The sequence below is a fragment of the Sycon ciliatum genome, chromosome 12 (assembly GCF_964019385.1).
Source record: "Sycon ciliatum chromosome 12, ocSycCili1.1, whole genome shotgun sequence".
NCBI classification, from domain to species: Eukaryota; Metazoa; Porifera; class Calcarea; order Leucosolenida; family Sycettidae; genus Sycon; species Sycon ciliatum.
In genome coordinates, this window is record NC_088654.1 from 17,881,374 (window position 1) to 17,896,665 (window position 15,292).

The 15,292-nt window shown below is 49.3% G+C and overlaps 1 protein-coding gene across 1 annotated transcript in view; it reads right to left on the minus strand.

Moving 5' to 3' along the window:
* Positions 1–15,292, minus strand: part of LOC135828604 (uncharacterized) — a 90,776-nt gene that overhangs the window by 27,656 nt on the left and 47,828 nt on the right. The window contains exons 26-38 of the mRNA XM_065341033.1: positions 10,652–10,771; positions 9,159–9,276; positions 8,596–8,774; positions 7,586–7,840; positions 6,657–6,845; positions 6,000–6,180; positions 5,522–5,676; positions 4,786–4,923; positions 4,216–4,326; positions 3,641–3,693; positions 2,526–3,288; positions 1,760–1,838; positions 1,029–1,186 (exon numbers count right to left, since the gene is read on the minus strand). Coding sequence (XP_065197105.1) covers positions 1,029–1,186; positions 1,760–1,838; positions 2,526–3,288; positions 3,641–3,693; positions 4,216–4,326; positions 4,786–4,923; positions 5,522–5,676; positions 6,000–6,180; positions 6,657–6,845; positions 7,586–7,840; positions 8,596–8,774; positions 9,159–9,276; positions 10,652–10,771 — 2,499 coding nt within the window. The remainder of the gene's footprint in view (positions 1–1,028; positions 1,187–1,759; positions 1,839–2,525; positions 3,289–3,640; positions 3,694–4,215; positions 4,327–4,785; positions 4,924–5,521; positions 5,677–5,999; positions 6,181–6,656; positions 6,846–7,585; positions 7,841–8,595; positions 8,775–9,158; positions 9,277–10,651; positions 10,772–15,292) is intronic.

Consider the following 15,292-nt stretch of genomic DNA (forward strand, 5'->3'; position numbering starts at 1 on the left):
GATCAGCGAGTACTGTATGTACTGAGGCAGAGTGTTTTCACACAGTAGGCAAGGGGAAATCCCATCACTCCCACCACACCAATGGAAACATGAAGGAGTGCTCGTACACCAATTTATACAATGGCACGTATTGTTTTTTAGATACGCGTGGACGGCTGTAGTTGCGTTACGACCACTGTGTAGCAACCAGAGGCCACACCTCAATTCGCACACAAGTAGACATACTTCACGTTGGCGAATAGTCTCCATCTGACTGTCATTTCTACATCTGTAAAACACCACAATCCTCACTGGGTGCAGGTGAAGTTGAACAAGGGGGGGGGGGGGGAGGGGATTAGCAGATCAGACGCCACACAAAGTGGCCAAAGAAAAAGAATCCCATTTCCTCCATCCATGTTAGCCTAGTGAAAGTCCACTTGATCGCAATTCTCAACTCATTCTGCTCGACTTGCAGTTCTGATTTGCCAGACATGGTCAATGCAGAAGGGCTGAGGCTTCCTGCAGCTTCATTTCTGAAAGGAATTCGGGTGGACACACCCATTCCCACAGCGCTGCACATCACATCCGAACCAGTTCCGTTATTTTTACAACGTTTCGGCACTTGGCCATCGTCAGGTTCATTGATATTACCTGACGATGGCCAAGTGCCGAAACGTAAAAATAACGGAACTGGTTCGGATGTGATGCGCAGAGCTATGGGAAAGGGTGTTGTAGTGTTCACATATACATATATGGACTGTCACACGCATTGTATGTACACAGTGCCGTTTGTACTCCTATCCATTTACATAGGCCGCTTTCCACACCTGTGCTGACAGTCGGTACGCACCGACTCTGTACTCATGCACGTACACCATGACATTCTGTTGGCATCGTATTGCGGAGCTTTCCGGAGCTCCGAGTAGTTGTTGTTTGGAATAAAGTAAGAGACCAACATTACAGGTGTGTCCACCCGAATTCCTTGCATGATCAATGCAACTCCTGCGTGTAAGTGCGGAAAGTATTTCCATTCAGCAGCCACCACAAACCTGTTCGGAATCCGGATCTAGAGCAGCGTCCACTGAGTTCAGCAGCTCGCGTTCCGTGGCCATCTCCACGTTGTCCAGAACGGCCTGTTGACCTCCGTACACCGGCAAGCACTCGCTCACGCCGTTCAACCAACCGCTGGTTATCATCAATGCCTTGCCTGAACACACAACAATGGTGGGCACAGATGGTACGAATTCATTGGTTTCATAAGAGCTGAAAAAGGATATTTTCACTGAAAACTCATTCGATTTTAGAAAACATCTGTGACCGACTTGGACATTGTAGATAACTGTTTGACCTGATGGTTTTGAGTTAATAATCCTAATTCGTATACTGGCAAGCACTCATTCTCGCCGTTCAACCAACCGATGCTTATCATCAATGCCTTGCCTGGACACACAACGATGGTGGGTGCAAACGGTTCAAAATCCACTTGTCTCATGCAGCTGAAACAGTGCACATTTCTCCTTCTTTTTGTCTCGCAATGTGGCTGTCCACTACCAACCCTGCACAATTTATGGCTGATGTGAATGATGATATAGAAGCGACAATTTCACTGAAAGGTCATTCGATTTTGGAGAAAATCTGCAACTGACTTGGTCATTGTAATTTTCGTGAACTGATGGATTCGGGACTATCGTCCTAATTCGTGACATGAAATTCACTTGACGAAAAATGACACTGGCTGGCTACAGATGGAAGACTAGATGGTTTGGCAAAATCAATGTACCTGAGAGTGGGTCTGCAAAGACGTCTCCGGGTAAGATTGGTGCAGTGTCGTTCTGCCATGTACCCCCAACGGGTATGACCTGCACGCAACACAGAGCCAGGACACAACATACCGGCACAGGACAGCTTTAGAAAATGATAGACAGGGAGACGGGGAGACGGGGAGACAAAGAGGGAGGAAGAGAAAGGGAGACAGACAAAAGACAGAAAAGGTGGGACAGAGACAGAGCAAGAGAGACAGAGCAAGAGAGAGAGAGAGAGAGAGAGAGAGAGAGAGAGAGAGAGAGAGAGAGAGAGAGAGAGAGAGAGAGAGAGAGAGAGAGAGAGAGAGAGAGAAAGAGAGAGAGGAGAGAGAGAGAGAGAGAGAGAGAGAGAGAGAGAGAGAGGAGAGAGAGAGAGAGAGAGAGAGAGAGAGAGAGAGAGAGAGAGAGGAGAGAGAGAGAGAGAGAGGAGAGAGAGAGATGGGAGCAATCAGGGACAACCACCACCGTGCTGGTTTGAGACTTTTTAAAAGTACAAGTACTTGTATTAACCATAGCAACAACCGTGCACTTCACCCATTTGCTGTATCCTCGCCAGTAACGTCACACTACCTCAATCCACTTGAAGTCCTCGCATACCCAGACACCAAACAATTGTGTTCGTCTGAAGCCCTATATTCCAAACATTTACCCCAATGCAAACTGAATAGACGCAATCATTCTCAATAATAATTTTACAGGCAAATAATCACCATAATAATTATGTCCATAACGGCATTATCCTACCTTTCCTTCTTGGTTGAACGCCACTCCGATGATGGGTGCGACGAGCGGTCTGGCTTCGGCATCGCTCGCTGAATCAGAGCTGACGGCCATGATGCAGCCGATGTGTATTGGCGTGTCGACGCCGAGGATCGGGTCCACGTGCACGCCACCGACGGGCAGCAGTGTGTTGCTGGTCGGGTGTATGGTCACGGCGCACAGGGGAACGTACTGGCCGCTCACCGGATCCTGGAACATGGCGCCGATGCGCAGGTCCGAGCGGCGGGCCAGCGGCACAAGCTGCGTCTCCAGCGGTTCTCCCGTGTCGGCGCGGCACGGGTAGGGCACGAACGGGATGAGCTCCTCGTTGGTGGGGACCTGATCGGACGACGTCAGCTCGGTCGTGAACACGAGCCGCTGAGAGATGGGATCAAGCGCCACCGAGCCAGCTATGGGCACTACTCGTCCGGTGCGCGGGTGGATCACGTGATTCGTCAGCAGTTCCTGCTCGTGGTCGCCAGTGCGCGTGGAAATGAGCAGGTGGCAGGAGTTGGACGGCATCATAAGGCTCGTGGCCGTATCCATGGTAACGAGGTTGTCGATGGCACGCAGCACACCCTCCTCGTTGAACAGCCGCTCCTTGGTGACCACCTGGTTGTCGGGGGATACAAGATGGCCGCCCATCGGGTCGCCGTACAGTGCATGGCAACAGCGACGGAGGCACTCGGTCTGGTGTATGTCTTGCAGCTGCTGGAGGACCTCCTGGCAGCGCGAACGTGACTTTTGACTGCAAGCGAAACAAGCCAGACATGACACAATCAAACGATGCAAACCAAGTCCTTCACTCGGGAGAGACTGGTAGCTCCTGATAACCATGGTGCCTTGGAATAAGGCTGCGTGAATCGGCCTGTTCAGTAGTTGTGATTCAGCCATGACAGCTCACTTTTCAGCACACCATCATCCCGGATCTATTGTCGATGGCAGCTGTGCCCCCACCCCCAGTCCCACTTTCCCTCTACAAGACTTAGACAACAGGAACTCTATCATCCAGACCAGGGCAGGCTTGCTCAGGCTTGCTATTTTACAAATTAGATGGCCTTGCCAGTGGCAGTAGTGGTATCTCAAACCCTCACACCTACCTGTTGTTGATCAGGAGTAGCTTCAGTTTCTTCAGTAGAGGATTGAATTGCATCTGAACAGGATCATACACAATGTACTAGTTAGTATCAGAGAAACAGTTCAAAGTGTGATGAGCATCATACCACTCTCAGCAGTGTGATGAGCATCATACCACTCTCAGCAGTGTGATGAGCATCATACCACTCTCAGCAGTGTGATGAGCATCATACCACTCTTAGCAGTGCGTCGAGATTAGGGATTCGTATTGCTTGCAACCCTGTGTTCATTGGAGCCTACACAGGGGCGTGGGAAGGTAGTTTAGTGTGGTATGGTCAGCCATCTGAAGTACACTTTACTCGTGGGGGAGGGTGGGTGAGCCGAAATTTTTTGAAAATTTAGAGCCCAAATCAGTGCATTTTATTGATTCACGTGGTAGTTGGGGCAAATAGTGGTACGGTCAATACCGTAGTGACCGTACGGTGTGCGACACCCCTGCTACAGCCTACACGCAGACTGCATACACAACAGTAGCAGTGAGGTCACTACAAGTAGACTATAACGGTAGCAGTGACGTCACTACAAGTAGACTACTTACAAGGTACTCTCTGCGTCTGTCCTCCTCCTTGCTCATACTCTCTTCCTGCTGCTCCAGAATGCCATGGAAGAGAGCAGCGTAGTGCTTGCGCAGGGCTAGTTCACTATCCAGCTGTGTGCATGTGCGCAAACAGGCCAGCAGAGAAGAAGAAAGAGGGTCCAAGAAAGAGATCGCATCAATGAACGCAGACTGTTGGGTCAATATCAAATGCAGTGTAGTGGCATCAAGAACCAATACGTACAAGATCAGAGAAGAATTCAGGAGGAATTGATACACGGGTGCTTATCAGGACTCTTTCAAGTAGAATTCACATCTCAAGACCTTCCTCTCAGCACATGCATGGCTTTAACATCTAGAGCTATCATCTACGACTGTGTACAAACATTGCTTCATGCTGGACTTCAGTGCAGGTAACACATGCAAAAATGTCTGTATGCCGCTACTGTTAGAATCTTCCCACAACATCTTGGAACTACATTTGTCCTGAAGGCTACTACTAGCTCTCACTTGTAAATGAGCAAAATTAAATACTTAAAGTACATGTGCCATTGAATGGATATCATTACTGACCTCTTGACGTTTGCTTGTATAGTAGTTGGCCTCCTGAGGTGACAATAGCTCTGCACTGGAGCTCAGGTTCATTGTTGCAGCCCACAGTGTCTTCAGCTCGGCCGCTGCTTGCCGAACCTGTACGTACACTGCCTTTGCCTAGTGGGGAAGAGTACAGAATGATACAAGCAACACAAGCAATTTCAGCTACTGGACAGTAACTCGTGATTTCTATTCAAACACTCTAACCACCTCCAGCACCGAGAATTTTATGAAAGTCTACTTCGAAGTATACAGTTACACACCCTCATCAGGAATATTTCAATTATGCCTCTCTTTGATTTCCAAAAGCTTGCTGAAACGACAGAAACGTGTGTCTCTCAATCCAAACTCAGGTCGTAAACAGTTTTGAAAGGTCTAGGTTCTAGCTGAGAGTTTTGATCAAGGGAAGCGCTGTAAGCACAAGCCATGTCTGCAAACTGCCAATGGCAACAGTACGGCTCAATCATGGAAATATATTATCACTTTACAGGGGCGTCGGACTCGGTACGTTCACTACGATATTGATTGACCGTACCACGTTTTGCCTTAGGTACCCCGTGAATCGATATAATACACTGATCTGGGCTCTAAATCGCCAAATTGTTCGCCTCAGCCAGCCTCCCCCACGAGTAAATTGTACTTCAAATGTCTGACCGAACCACGCAAAAATACCTTCCAATGCCCCTGCTTTATCAGTATGAATTATGAGGCTTACTTCTCTCTTGTTCTTGTCAATCTCGGCAGTGACATGGTTGGTTTGGTGGTTGAGCGTGTCGTAGAAGGTGGTTGAAGAGTATGCCTCCAGGTCCACTTGGTGTTCGTAATCCCAGTACTCATCCTTGCCTATCAGGTCTTCTTGCTCACTGGATCCTGTAGCCAACGGAACAACATAGTACAACTGTATCTTACCAGGAACAATCCATTCCTGAGTTGTTTGTGAGCGCATGTCGGTCGAACGGTTTTGGTAAGCAATTCACATAGTGTGTGTGTGTGTGTGTGTGTGTGTGTATGTGTGTGTGTGTGTTTCCGCGTGTGTTTTGGTGCATGGACACGTCTAAGAATGCTCTCGGCGGACATCGCCGCATTCATACGCATACCTGTCTGAGCATGTTTGTGCATGACACCATATGCACCATCCAACTTTGACAGCGGAGCATAATAATATATCACTCGTGTAACTCCACAAAGCTCACCAATAGCGGGTATTCTGCTTCCTTGCACGGGTTCCAGCTCTGCGTTAGGATGTAAGCGCTGGGTCGGCCGCACCACAGAGCCCTTGGAGGCGTAGCTGTCAAAGTCATACTTGCTGGCCAGTTTCCTGTAGCGTGGCTTGGTGAAGAATGCCTGCTTCCAGCCGTGCTTACGGAACAAAAGCTGAGCAAACAAGATCAACGAACGCAAGAGTATGCAATGTTAGTACCTGGACCATGGGCAATTTGGTAAAACCCTTTGCCACACTCCATCTCTGAGATGAAAAGCACACTACAGATACCACAAGGGAACAACAGTTGAAAATCATGGGAAGGTTATATGCTGTGTATTGCTTCCTGCTAATTTCCAGGACTTAGTATCCAAGTTGACATGCAACAACAGTATTCTTTGAAGAATATTTGCGAGGGATGTTTACAAGATTAGCTAAAACTTTCACCACAGAACAAAGTAACAGGTGTACTAACGCTACGGTATTCATACAGCATACAGATCACGATACGAAGGCACTACTGCACTCGCTATTTCATATTTCCCTAGTTGCAACTGTAACAGAGACACCAAAAGCAGTATAATAGCAAACAACTCATCAACATCACGCTAAAAGCTCAACGGCCAGGCCTTCAGTTCTGACCGCTTACCAATGCTATGAACAGTGCCACAAGCACCAGAACACCACCGGCCATCATGCTGAAGATTAGGACCCAGTCAGGCTCCAGCAGGATATCCTGGCTATTGCTGGCACCCAGTTGAACGGCTGTTGTTGGTCGCAGCGGGAAGAAGGGCCCCTGCTCTGGACATCGGGCCGACGGGGGCATCACACGAATATACTGGACAAGAAGAAACCATACAGAATATGGTAAGCAGTGGTAACCATTGCTTTTGCAAGTCACATCTTTATCAATCTATTTTGCTGTTCACCTTTTGAATTCTTTGTTCTCCCTGCATTCATACCATCATTGGTTTGCGAGTTCAAGAAAACACCGTTTAGCAGCAGTCCGAAAGAATTATATTCCAGTACTCTGAAAGTATTCTGCAGTTGCATGCGTATAAGCACCTCATTGACCCTGCTCGTTCCTCATTCTTCCTTCCATTTGGCCTGAGCAAAGACTAGCCAAGCTTGCTTGGTGATGCCAACACGAAATGGCTGATAATACTAATAATCCTCCGAAGGAACCTGTTGTTGTGTGGCAGTGTGTGTGTGGTCGGCCACAGGGCACAGCGGTGGCGGTGGTGGTCGTGGCGGTGGCATTGTCAGTGTATGCAAAGAGAAGTCAACCATGCAGATATTAGTCTGACCCAGGTCGGTATTCATGGACACGTCAAACCTGTCACAACAGAATTGTCTCACCAACAGGGGCACCAACATCCATTTCCCAGATGAAACGGACTACCTTCACCAGGGTGTCCTTAGGAGTTTTGACGAACAGACTTTGGAGCATCTAGGGCCTAAAAAGAATTCCAAAGTTGCCCACTCGCACTCTTGCTAAAAGAATCCAAGAGACAAAATCACCGCTCGTACATGTCACACAGCCACACAGTCCCAGACACAATGAAAGTACGCACTAACCATTCGTCGTCCACTAGCCGTGTCGTTCTGTATCCGGAAGACGTACATTCCGGCCTCTGTGAATCGGAAACTGAACAGAGAGTTGGGAGTGGGCGACTGTCTCTGCTCCTCGTCAAGCTGCCGGAAAGCGCCGTAGTCGAACGTTGGATTGTCGTTCCACAGGTTGTTGACGTCGTAGCGTGGGTAGTTGTAGCGATCGATGCTCCACATCATCACCTCGCCGTTGCTGATACATGTCACAGGGTTTGTCACTCCCTGGCATGCAAACATGCATGTCATATCATGGTCAGCGGGTCAAAGAGAGCCAAACCAACTTTTCTTTTCATCTGTGGGAATACCACCACCCTCAAAGCTCAACGCATCGCTGAATGCGCATATGATTGAGGGAAATTGTGAGTACATTCTCTGGTAGACCACTACCCCATGTTGCACTGGACTACTCTCATGTATATCGGTTTCATGAAATGGGCAGACGTGGGACTAGCCCAAACGGTCTTAGACCACGTGATCCCTCCCCCACCCCACTCAACTTCAAACTTCTGGTGCCCTCTTGTAAAAGCAATGCCTACCATTGTAACAGACTGGTCTAGACTGGTCTAGTCCTCTGCAGTAAAACCTGCCATGGCGACCACTCGGATAAGGCTACCACCTGCCCAAGAAGACCATTGAACCCAGAACCAAGGGATGCCGTTTCCAGTCAAATGACCCTGGATAAAGAGACCGCCTGGTAACAGAGACCACATTTTGAAGGTCCCTTGAGCGGTCGTCTTAGACAGGTTTCACTGTACAGCAAAACTTGTCAAGGCGACCACTCGGTTAAGGCAACCACCTGTCCTAGAAGACCACTGAAACAAGGATCAAGGGATGCAATTTCCATTCATATGACCCTGGATAAGGAGGCCACCTGGTTATACAGATCACGTTTTGAAGGTCCTTTGAGTGGTCGTCTTAGACAGGTTTTGTTGTATGTGAATGTAACACATTGCCTTTTTCGAACTGCATCATCATACCTGGAAGTTAGATGAAACCTGACGACGACGACGTGCATGTTCCTCAGCGTGGTACTCCCAGTCTTCGCGACGGCTGGTAGCATCTCTGCGGCGACGTGTCGAGGTGGTTGAGGTTGGCGACAGCAGTGTGATGAGGTCTTGGTTGGATGGAGAGTATACACCAATAGCCTCACCCGCATCTGGATACAGAGAACAAACCAAGTACAACAAACCAAGTACAATATTTTCTGGAGGAAAAGCCGCACCCCTATTTCTTGCCAGGAAATATAGACCTCTATCCTATTTGTCACCGGTAATTTGATCATCCGGAGTGTAAGCCGCAACCCCCTTTCTTGGGTGAATTTGAGTGCTCAAAGTGCGGCTTTTACTCCGGAAAATACGGTATAATGCATTCACCAAAGTGAACGTTTTCAACCGGTAACACCATGTCTGAACCCTGGCTCAATTTTTCTCAACACGACTGATCACACAGCATGCGGCTGTGTTCCCTTAATGAGTTAAAGAGAATGGACAAAACGATTGGCTCAATTGAGGCTAGAGTTGATGGTGTACCAGAAACATACCATTGATAAAGGTGAGGAAGACGGAACGAGTTGACTGGTCAAACTGGCAACTTGTATTTCCCAACGACGAGTCAAAGTTAGTCACTGAGTTCTGGAGAGCCTCTCCGCTGAAAGCAGACTGCAGGACACAAACATGACAACGCATCATCAGCAAAGTGCGGAGGTGAAGTCCTGTTCCATCTCTGGAGTATAGAGGGAATGCACATTATGTCATGGTGGTGAACTAGTGGATTAGAGAGAATGTGCATGATGTCATGGTGGTGAACTAGTGGATGAGAGAGAATGTGCATGATGTCATGGTGGTGAACTAGTGGATTAGAGAGAATGTGCATGATGTCATGGTGGTGAACTAGTGGATTTGATCATAGGCGATTCAGACTGCGGCCAACTGTGTCCACGTTTCTACGACTCAGACGTGTTTGATCAGCAATTGTACAGTATCTTTTGAAACACGACTGCATCACCATGGAAATTCAATTTCAGAAGTGATTTGGCCATAGTCTGAATCGCCTAGTATGGATGCTGAGTAGGGGTGTGCGGATAATGCTCGAAAAGGTGGCAGATTCTGCTCGAAAAGCAGTGAAATTGGCAGAGCCATACAAAACTTATGGCGGGCAATTCCTTGAATTCTGCTCCGTTTCTTTATCCACATTCCAAGCATGCATGAAACTTACCAGAAAATGTACCGAATTCTGCCAATTGTTCTGCCGGCATTATCCGCATATGCCTAATGCTGAGTATACAGTGCCGGTCTGCAGATTTGCTACATTGGCAAACTAGCTGGCCCATTGTAACGTTGCCACTCCATACACAGTATCTGAACTGATGATGCAATTGCACCACCTCCTCCTATACCAGAACAAGTCAAAGTGCCTCGCTAGGCCTGACCAGGAGGGAACTATTGCAAGTTTGGCAATTATTTCATTTCTACGTCATCATTTGAGGTGCTTAGTATGGAAAAACAGACACTAGTTTGCTACTCAGCATAAGTGCGAGTTTACCACTCCATGCAAGCTATCACTGGTTTCCACAATATACAACAGGCCCACCGAAACCGGCCCGGTTGGTCAGGTTATTACCGGACCACTTTTCACCCACCAACACATGTCTCCTACTCTGGAGGGCATGTGTGTACCCACCATACCATACACAAACTGTATGAACGGCCATGACACTACTGGACCAATCAAAAACTGCTTTCGGCTGTCCTTAAAAAAAAAGACACAATTGTTAATTGCTCATTCCCCCGGCACTGGTATAGGACTGTAGTATCTAATGATATGTGTACGGTAGGAGTGTTATAGCATGTGCACCTGTTGCAAAATGCTGTCCTTTGCATCACTTTCATAGGCTAACGAGTAACTAGGCATTGAGGCATACTCGTGGAGGATAGCACCACCTGACATGAACAGGAACTCACAAGCCCAAGGGGAAATCGCACTAAGCTACTGTCGCATGGTCATAGTTATACAGGCCTCGGTGCGTATCCTTACCCCGTTCTCGGACGTGGACGCACTGATTCCCAGAGAGGTGGACACTCCGCAGGTGAGCTGCAGTTTGTTGCGGTTCTCCAGCTGACACTTCGTGTTGCAAACGTTGTCTATGTCTTGAGTCTACAAGCCACACAAAACACACATACAAACACTGTAGGCATGCAAGAAGCCAGACTAAGCACACGGAAAGAATAGACAACTAGCCATTGTGTCTCTCAGATTCTTCATCTGTAAAACCAGCTCAACAGCAGCATATGGCCAAGAGCATTACGCAATGCACTGTTACCATGACTGTGCACATCAGTACTACAGCCGTGATGTACAATGCATGACTACCACATTACCCCCCTTCCCTAAGAAAAAAAATTGTCTGCAAATGCAAACCTGTTTGAGAAAAAAAAAAAAAAAAAGGAGAGAAAAAAAGGAAAAAGAAAAAAAAGAGAAAATTGCAGACAAGAAAAGAACAATAAAATTGCAGAGGAAACGAGCAAAGAATCAATTCAAAGCAACAAATTCGATACACCCTGACACTGACGGGTCAACTCACTGAAGATACATCAAACCTGTACCACGATACAAACAGAACAAACCAAACCAGCAACTAAATTGCAAATTGGCATAGTTATGCAACATGGTCAGTCAAAAATGGAGATATTACATCAATGCACCAGCAGCTTTCTCAGTGAGCTTGACAGTGCGGCCAGCGCGGGTTACATAGCCCTCGCGATAGAGCGAGCCAGACTGGGCATCGGGCCGTGGTAGGCGTGATTGACGACGTGATTGGTCACTGGACTCGGGATGAATCTGAGCATCAGCCTCTTTGATCTCAGATTCCACTCCTGCTTCACACGGAGCAGTAGGCGTAGCAGGCGGCACATCTGCATTAGGTGCCGAGGATTTCACTTCTGACTCGGTAGCTGGCTGGGGATCTGGCGTCGGAACTGGCTGGAGATCCAAAGACCGAGAAGAGGTGGCAGTTGATGATGCAGGTGAAGCATGTTCTCGCACATGCTGCCGATTTCGGAGCAGTATCCGCCTGCCATCAGTGACGCCGACTTGTCTGCCATATTGCTCCACAACACGCCAAGGGGTAGTTGGGTCGGAATAGCCATCCTGCAAGACTACCATTGTGCCAGGACGCAGCATAGGCAACTGGCGGACACCGCGGCGACTATCATGCGAGACTGCCATGTCAGCTTTGGCGCGAATCTGATGAGAAGCATTCACAATGCGTGGGGTAGAATGGTGAGGTAGACGGGTGCGAACCATGCGACCGAAGAAAGCCTCATTGGGTGACATGCCCAGCATTCGGTGCACTGAGTTGCGAATATCAAAGAGAACTTGTTGCAAACGGCGTTGCAAAGACAGGGACGGTCGTAGAGATTGAATTCTCTCTTTGACGACTCGATGAAGACGTTCCACCATGCCATTAGATCTGGGGTAGCGTGGGCTTGATCGATTGTGCTGGATACCCAACCGCTGCAGGAACTGGGCCATTTCGGCTGAGGCAAACTGGGGGCCATTGTCGGACACCAACACACTAGGCAGGCCGAACCTCGCGAACACTTCCATCAGCCGGTCAATGACAGCTGCGGTTGTGGTAGCTGACAAGGGAAGTAGCTCCGGATAGCGTGAACCGTAGTCGACGATGGATAATACTTGTTGACCCTCGATACACACCAGATCAACCGCCAGTTTCTGCCACACTCCTTCAATTTCTGATGGCAGCAGCTCTTGTGCGGGGTTTGTATGACGGCGCCAACACTCTGAACACTGCTCGGCGAACTTGTCGGCATCTTTAGACATGCCGGTCCACCATACTCGTCGTCGCAAAGCATCCTTGAATATGTCCCGACCTGGATGACCTTCATGGGCCAACTGCAGTACGGCATGTCGGAGAGCTTCTGGTATTACACAGCGGTTACCGAATAGCAGGATGCCGTCAATGGTCGTCAGCTGATCTCGGATAAGGTAGTATGGCTCTTCAGCGGGTGTGACTTGGGACCATGATTGCATCAAGACGCGCTGCTGTATGCTGCGCAACAGTGGGTCATCACTAGTCGCCTTGGCGATATCGTCGATATTGACTGGGCACTCTTCCAAGACCAGGCCAATGAACTCAGCCATAGAGCGGGCTTCTTCTGGTGAGGCAGTTGAGTCTTGGACAGGCGCTCTTGACAATGTGTCTTCACACACCATCTGCTTCCCAGGTGCATGTGACAAGGTGTACTGGTATGGCATGAGAGCGACCATCCAGCGCTGCAGCCGTGGTGGTACTTCGTCAAACGGCTTCTGGACGATTGAGATCAGGGGCTTGTGGTCGGTCACAACTTGAACAGATCTCCCCAGGACGTACTGTCGGAATCGAGTCAGAGAGAATACGATACCAAGCATCTCGCGCTCCAACTGGGAATAACGAGATTCAACATCGGACAATGAACGGCTGGCGCAGGTGACAGGTAACCAAGTGCCACTCTTGTCTTGCTGCCACAGAATAGCACCCAGACCAAGTGGAGATGCGTCACATGTTACCTTGGTTGGGACGTCCAAGGATGGCTTAAAGTACGCTAAGCACTCTAGCGACGAGGCCACGGCTGTCTTCGCATCGGTGAACGCGGCCGTCAGCTCATCATCAACGACGAATGGTTGTCGCTGAGCCAGTTTCCTCAGCGGCTCAGTTGTCTGTGAGAGCTGCGGTATGAATTTACCAAGGTACGTCACCATACCAAGGAAACGACGTACATCTGTCAACGTCTGCGGCAGCTGCAACTGTTGGATTGCCAGCAGCTTGTCACCGTCAGGACGCACACCATCCTTGCTCAGCCAGTGTCCCAAGTACTTGATTTCTGACTGGCGTACGCGACACTTCTCCCAGTTTAAGCGCAGATTGGCTTCGCTCAAACGACGGAGTACGGCAGCCATGCGCTCGTCGTGTTCCTGTCGGTTGCGGGCATAGATGAGAATGTCATCAATATAGACAACGACTCCCGGTAGGCCGGCAAGGATGTCAGACACCACCCGTTGAAATATCTCCGGTGCGCAAGCAATGCCAAACGGGAGTCTCTTGAATCTAAAGAGGCCCTTGTGAGTGGCGAAAGTGGTGAACGGACGAGATTCATCGGCCAAAGGGAGCTGGTGAAAGCCAGATTCAGCATCCAGAACGGAGAACACTGTTGCACCGTCCAGCTGCGCATTGATTTCGTCAACGGTGGGAAGTAGGTGACGCTCCCGGACTACGCTCTTGTTTAGGACGCGGTAGTCCACGCAGAGACGCAAAGCACCGCTTGATTTCCTGACCGGCACCAACGGTGAGACCCACGGAGTAGCTTCTCGCACTGGCTCGATTATGTCATGCTTCACCAGACGATCCAACTCCTTGGCAATTTCATCCCGGATGCTGAAAGCGTGCCGACGGGGTGGGAGTGCTGTTGGAGTGGTGTCAGGGTCCACTGTGATAGAGATGGGCGTCACGTTCACCACATTGACTTCAGCAGAGGTCAGCAACTCCAGTTCGGAGATGACGTCCTGGCCATACAGGATTTGGCGGCCAGACGCGACTGGGACAACAAAACAACTACATACGATGCTGCGTGATCCAACAGAGACCGTCACATCAGCCATACCGAGTGTTGAGATGACGCCGCCATTGTACGCTTTCAAGATTCGATCACTCTTTCGCGTTGGCTGGACAACATCATCGGTTAGCACTGATCGGGTAGCACCGGTATCCAGTAGTCCTTCACAGGGACGGCCGTTGACGATCAGCGTCTTACGAAACAATTGCTGGTGCTGAGAAGTATCCACTGAGAATGCGTAATCACAGAAATAGTTGGCGTCATCCTCCTCCACCTGTTCGGATGTCATGCGCGCATTATCAGACTTGCGCGACAGGCATACTGTTGTAAAGTGGCCGACTTTCGAGCAGTTGCCACAAGTAGCATCCGCTGCAGGGCAATGCTGCTTGCCTCTTGGATGCGAACGGCCACAGTACTTGCACTTCCCAAACTTCTTGTGCGCAGAGGCAGGCTGGGAGTGTGAAACACGGTGAATGTGAGAGAATGAATTCGACAATGGAGTAGCTGCAGCGTCACCATAAAGCTTGCTGTCCGTGATAGAGGACTCGAGTGCCACAGCTTTGCTCACAGCATTGGCTAGTGTCAACTTTGACTCTTTGAGAAGTTCTTTACGTAGCTCCTGGGATCGCAGGCCCTCGATCAACTGGTCACGGATTTGTCCCTGATCAATGGTGTCCACGGCAGTAGACGCAAATTCACAGCGATCAGCTGCTTCGCGCAGGCGTCCCACAAACGATGTGACAGACTCACCCTCATTCTGGCGAAGCTGACGGAACCGGTGGCGTTCCGACGTTGTGTTTGTGGCAGGACGAAAATGAGCAATCACAGCATCCGTTAGAGCTTTGTACTCACATCCGGCACTGCCATCAGCCTGAGCTGGTGGAGTAGGAACTACGATTCCTTTAACAATACGCCTGACAGCGAGGCCTGCAAGGTTCAGAAACAGCCTCTTCTTATCAGCTGCCGTCGTAACTCCACAAATTTTCAGGTAATCATCAACGTCCTCGAGCCACAATTCGAAATCGGCTCCGATGTTGCTGGAAAAGTCAGGTACAAATTCCTTCGG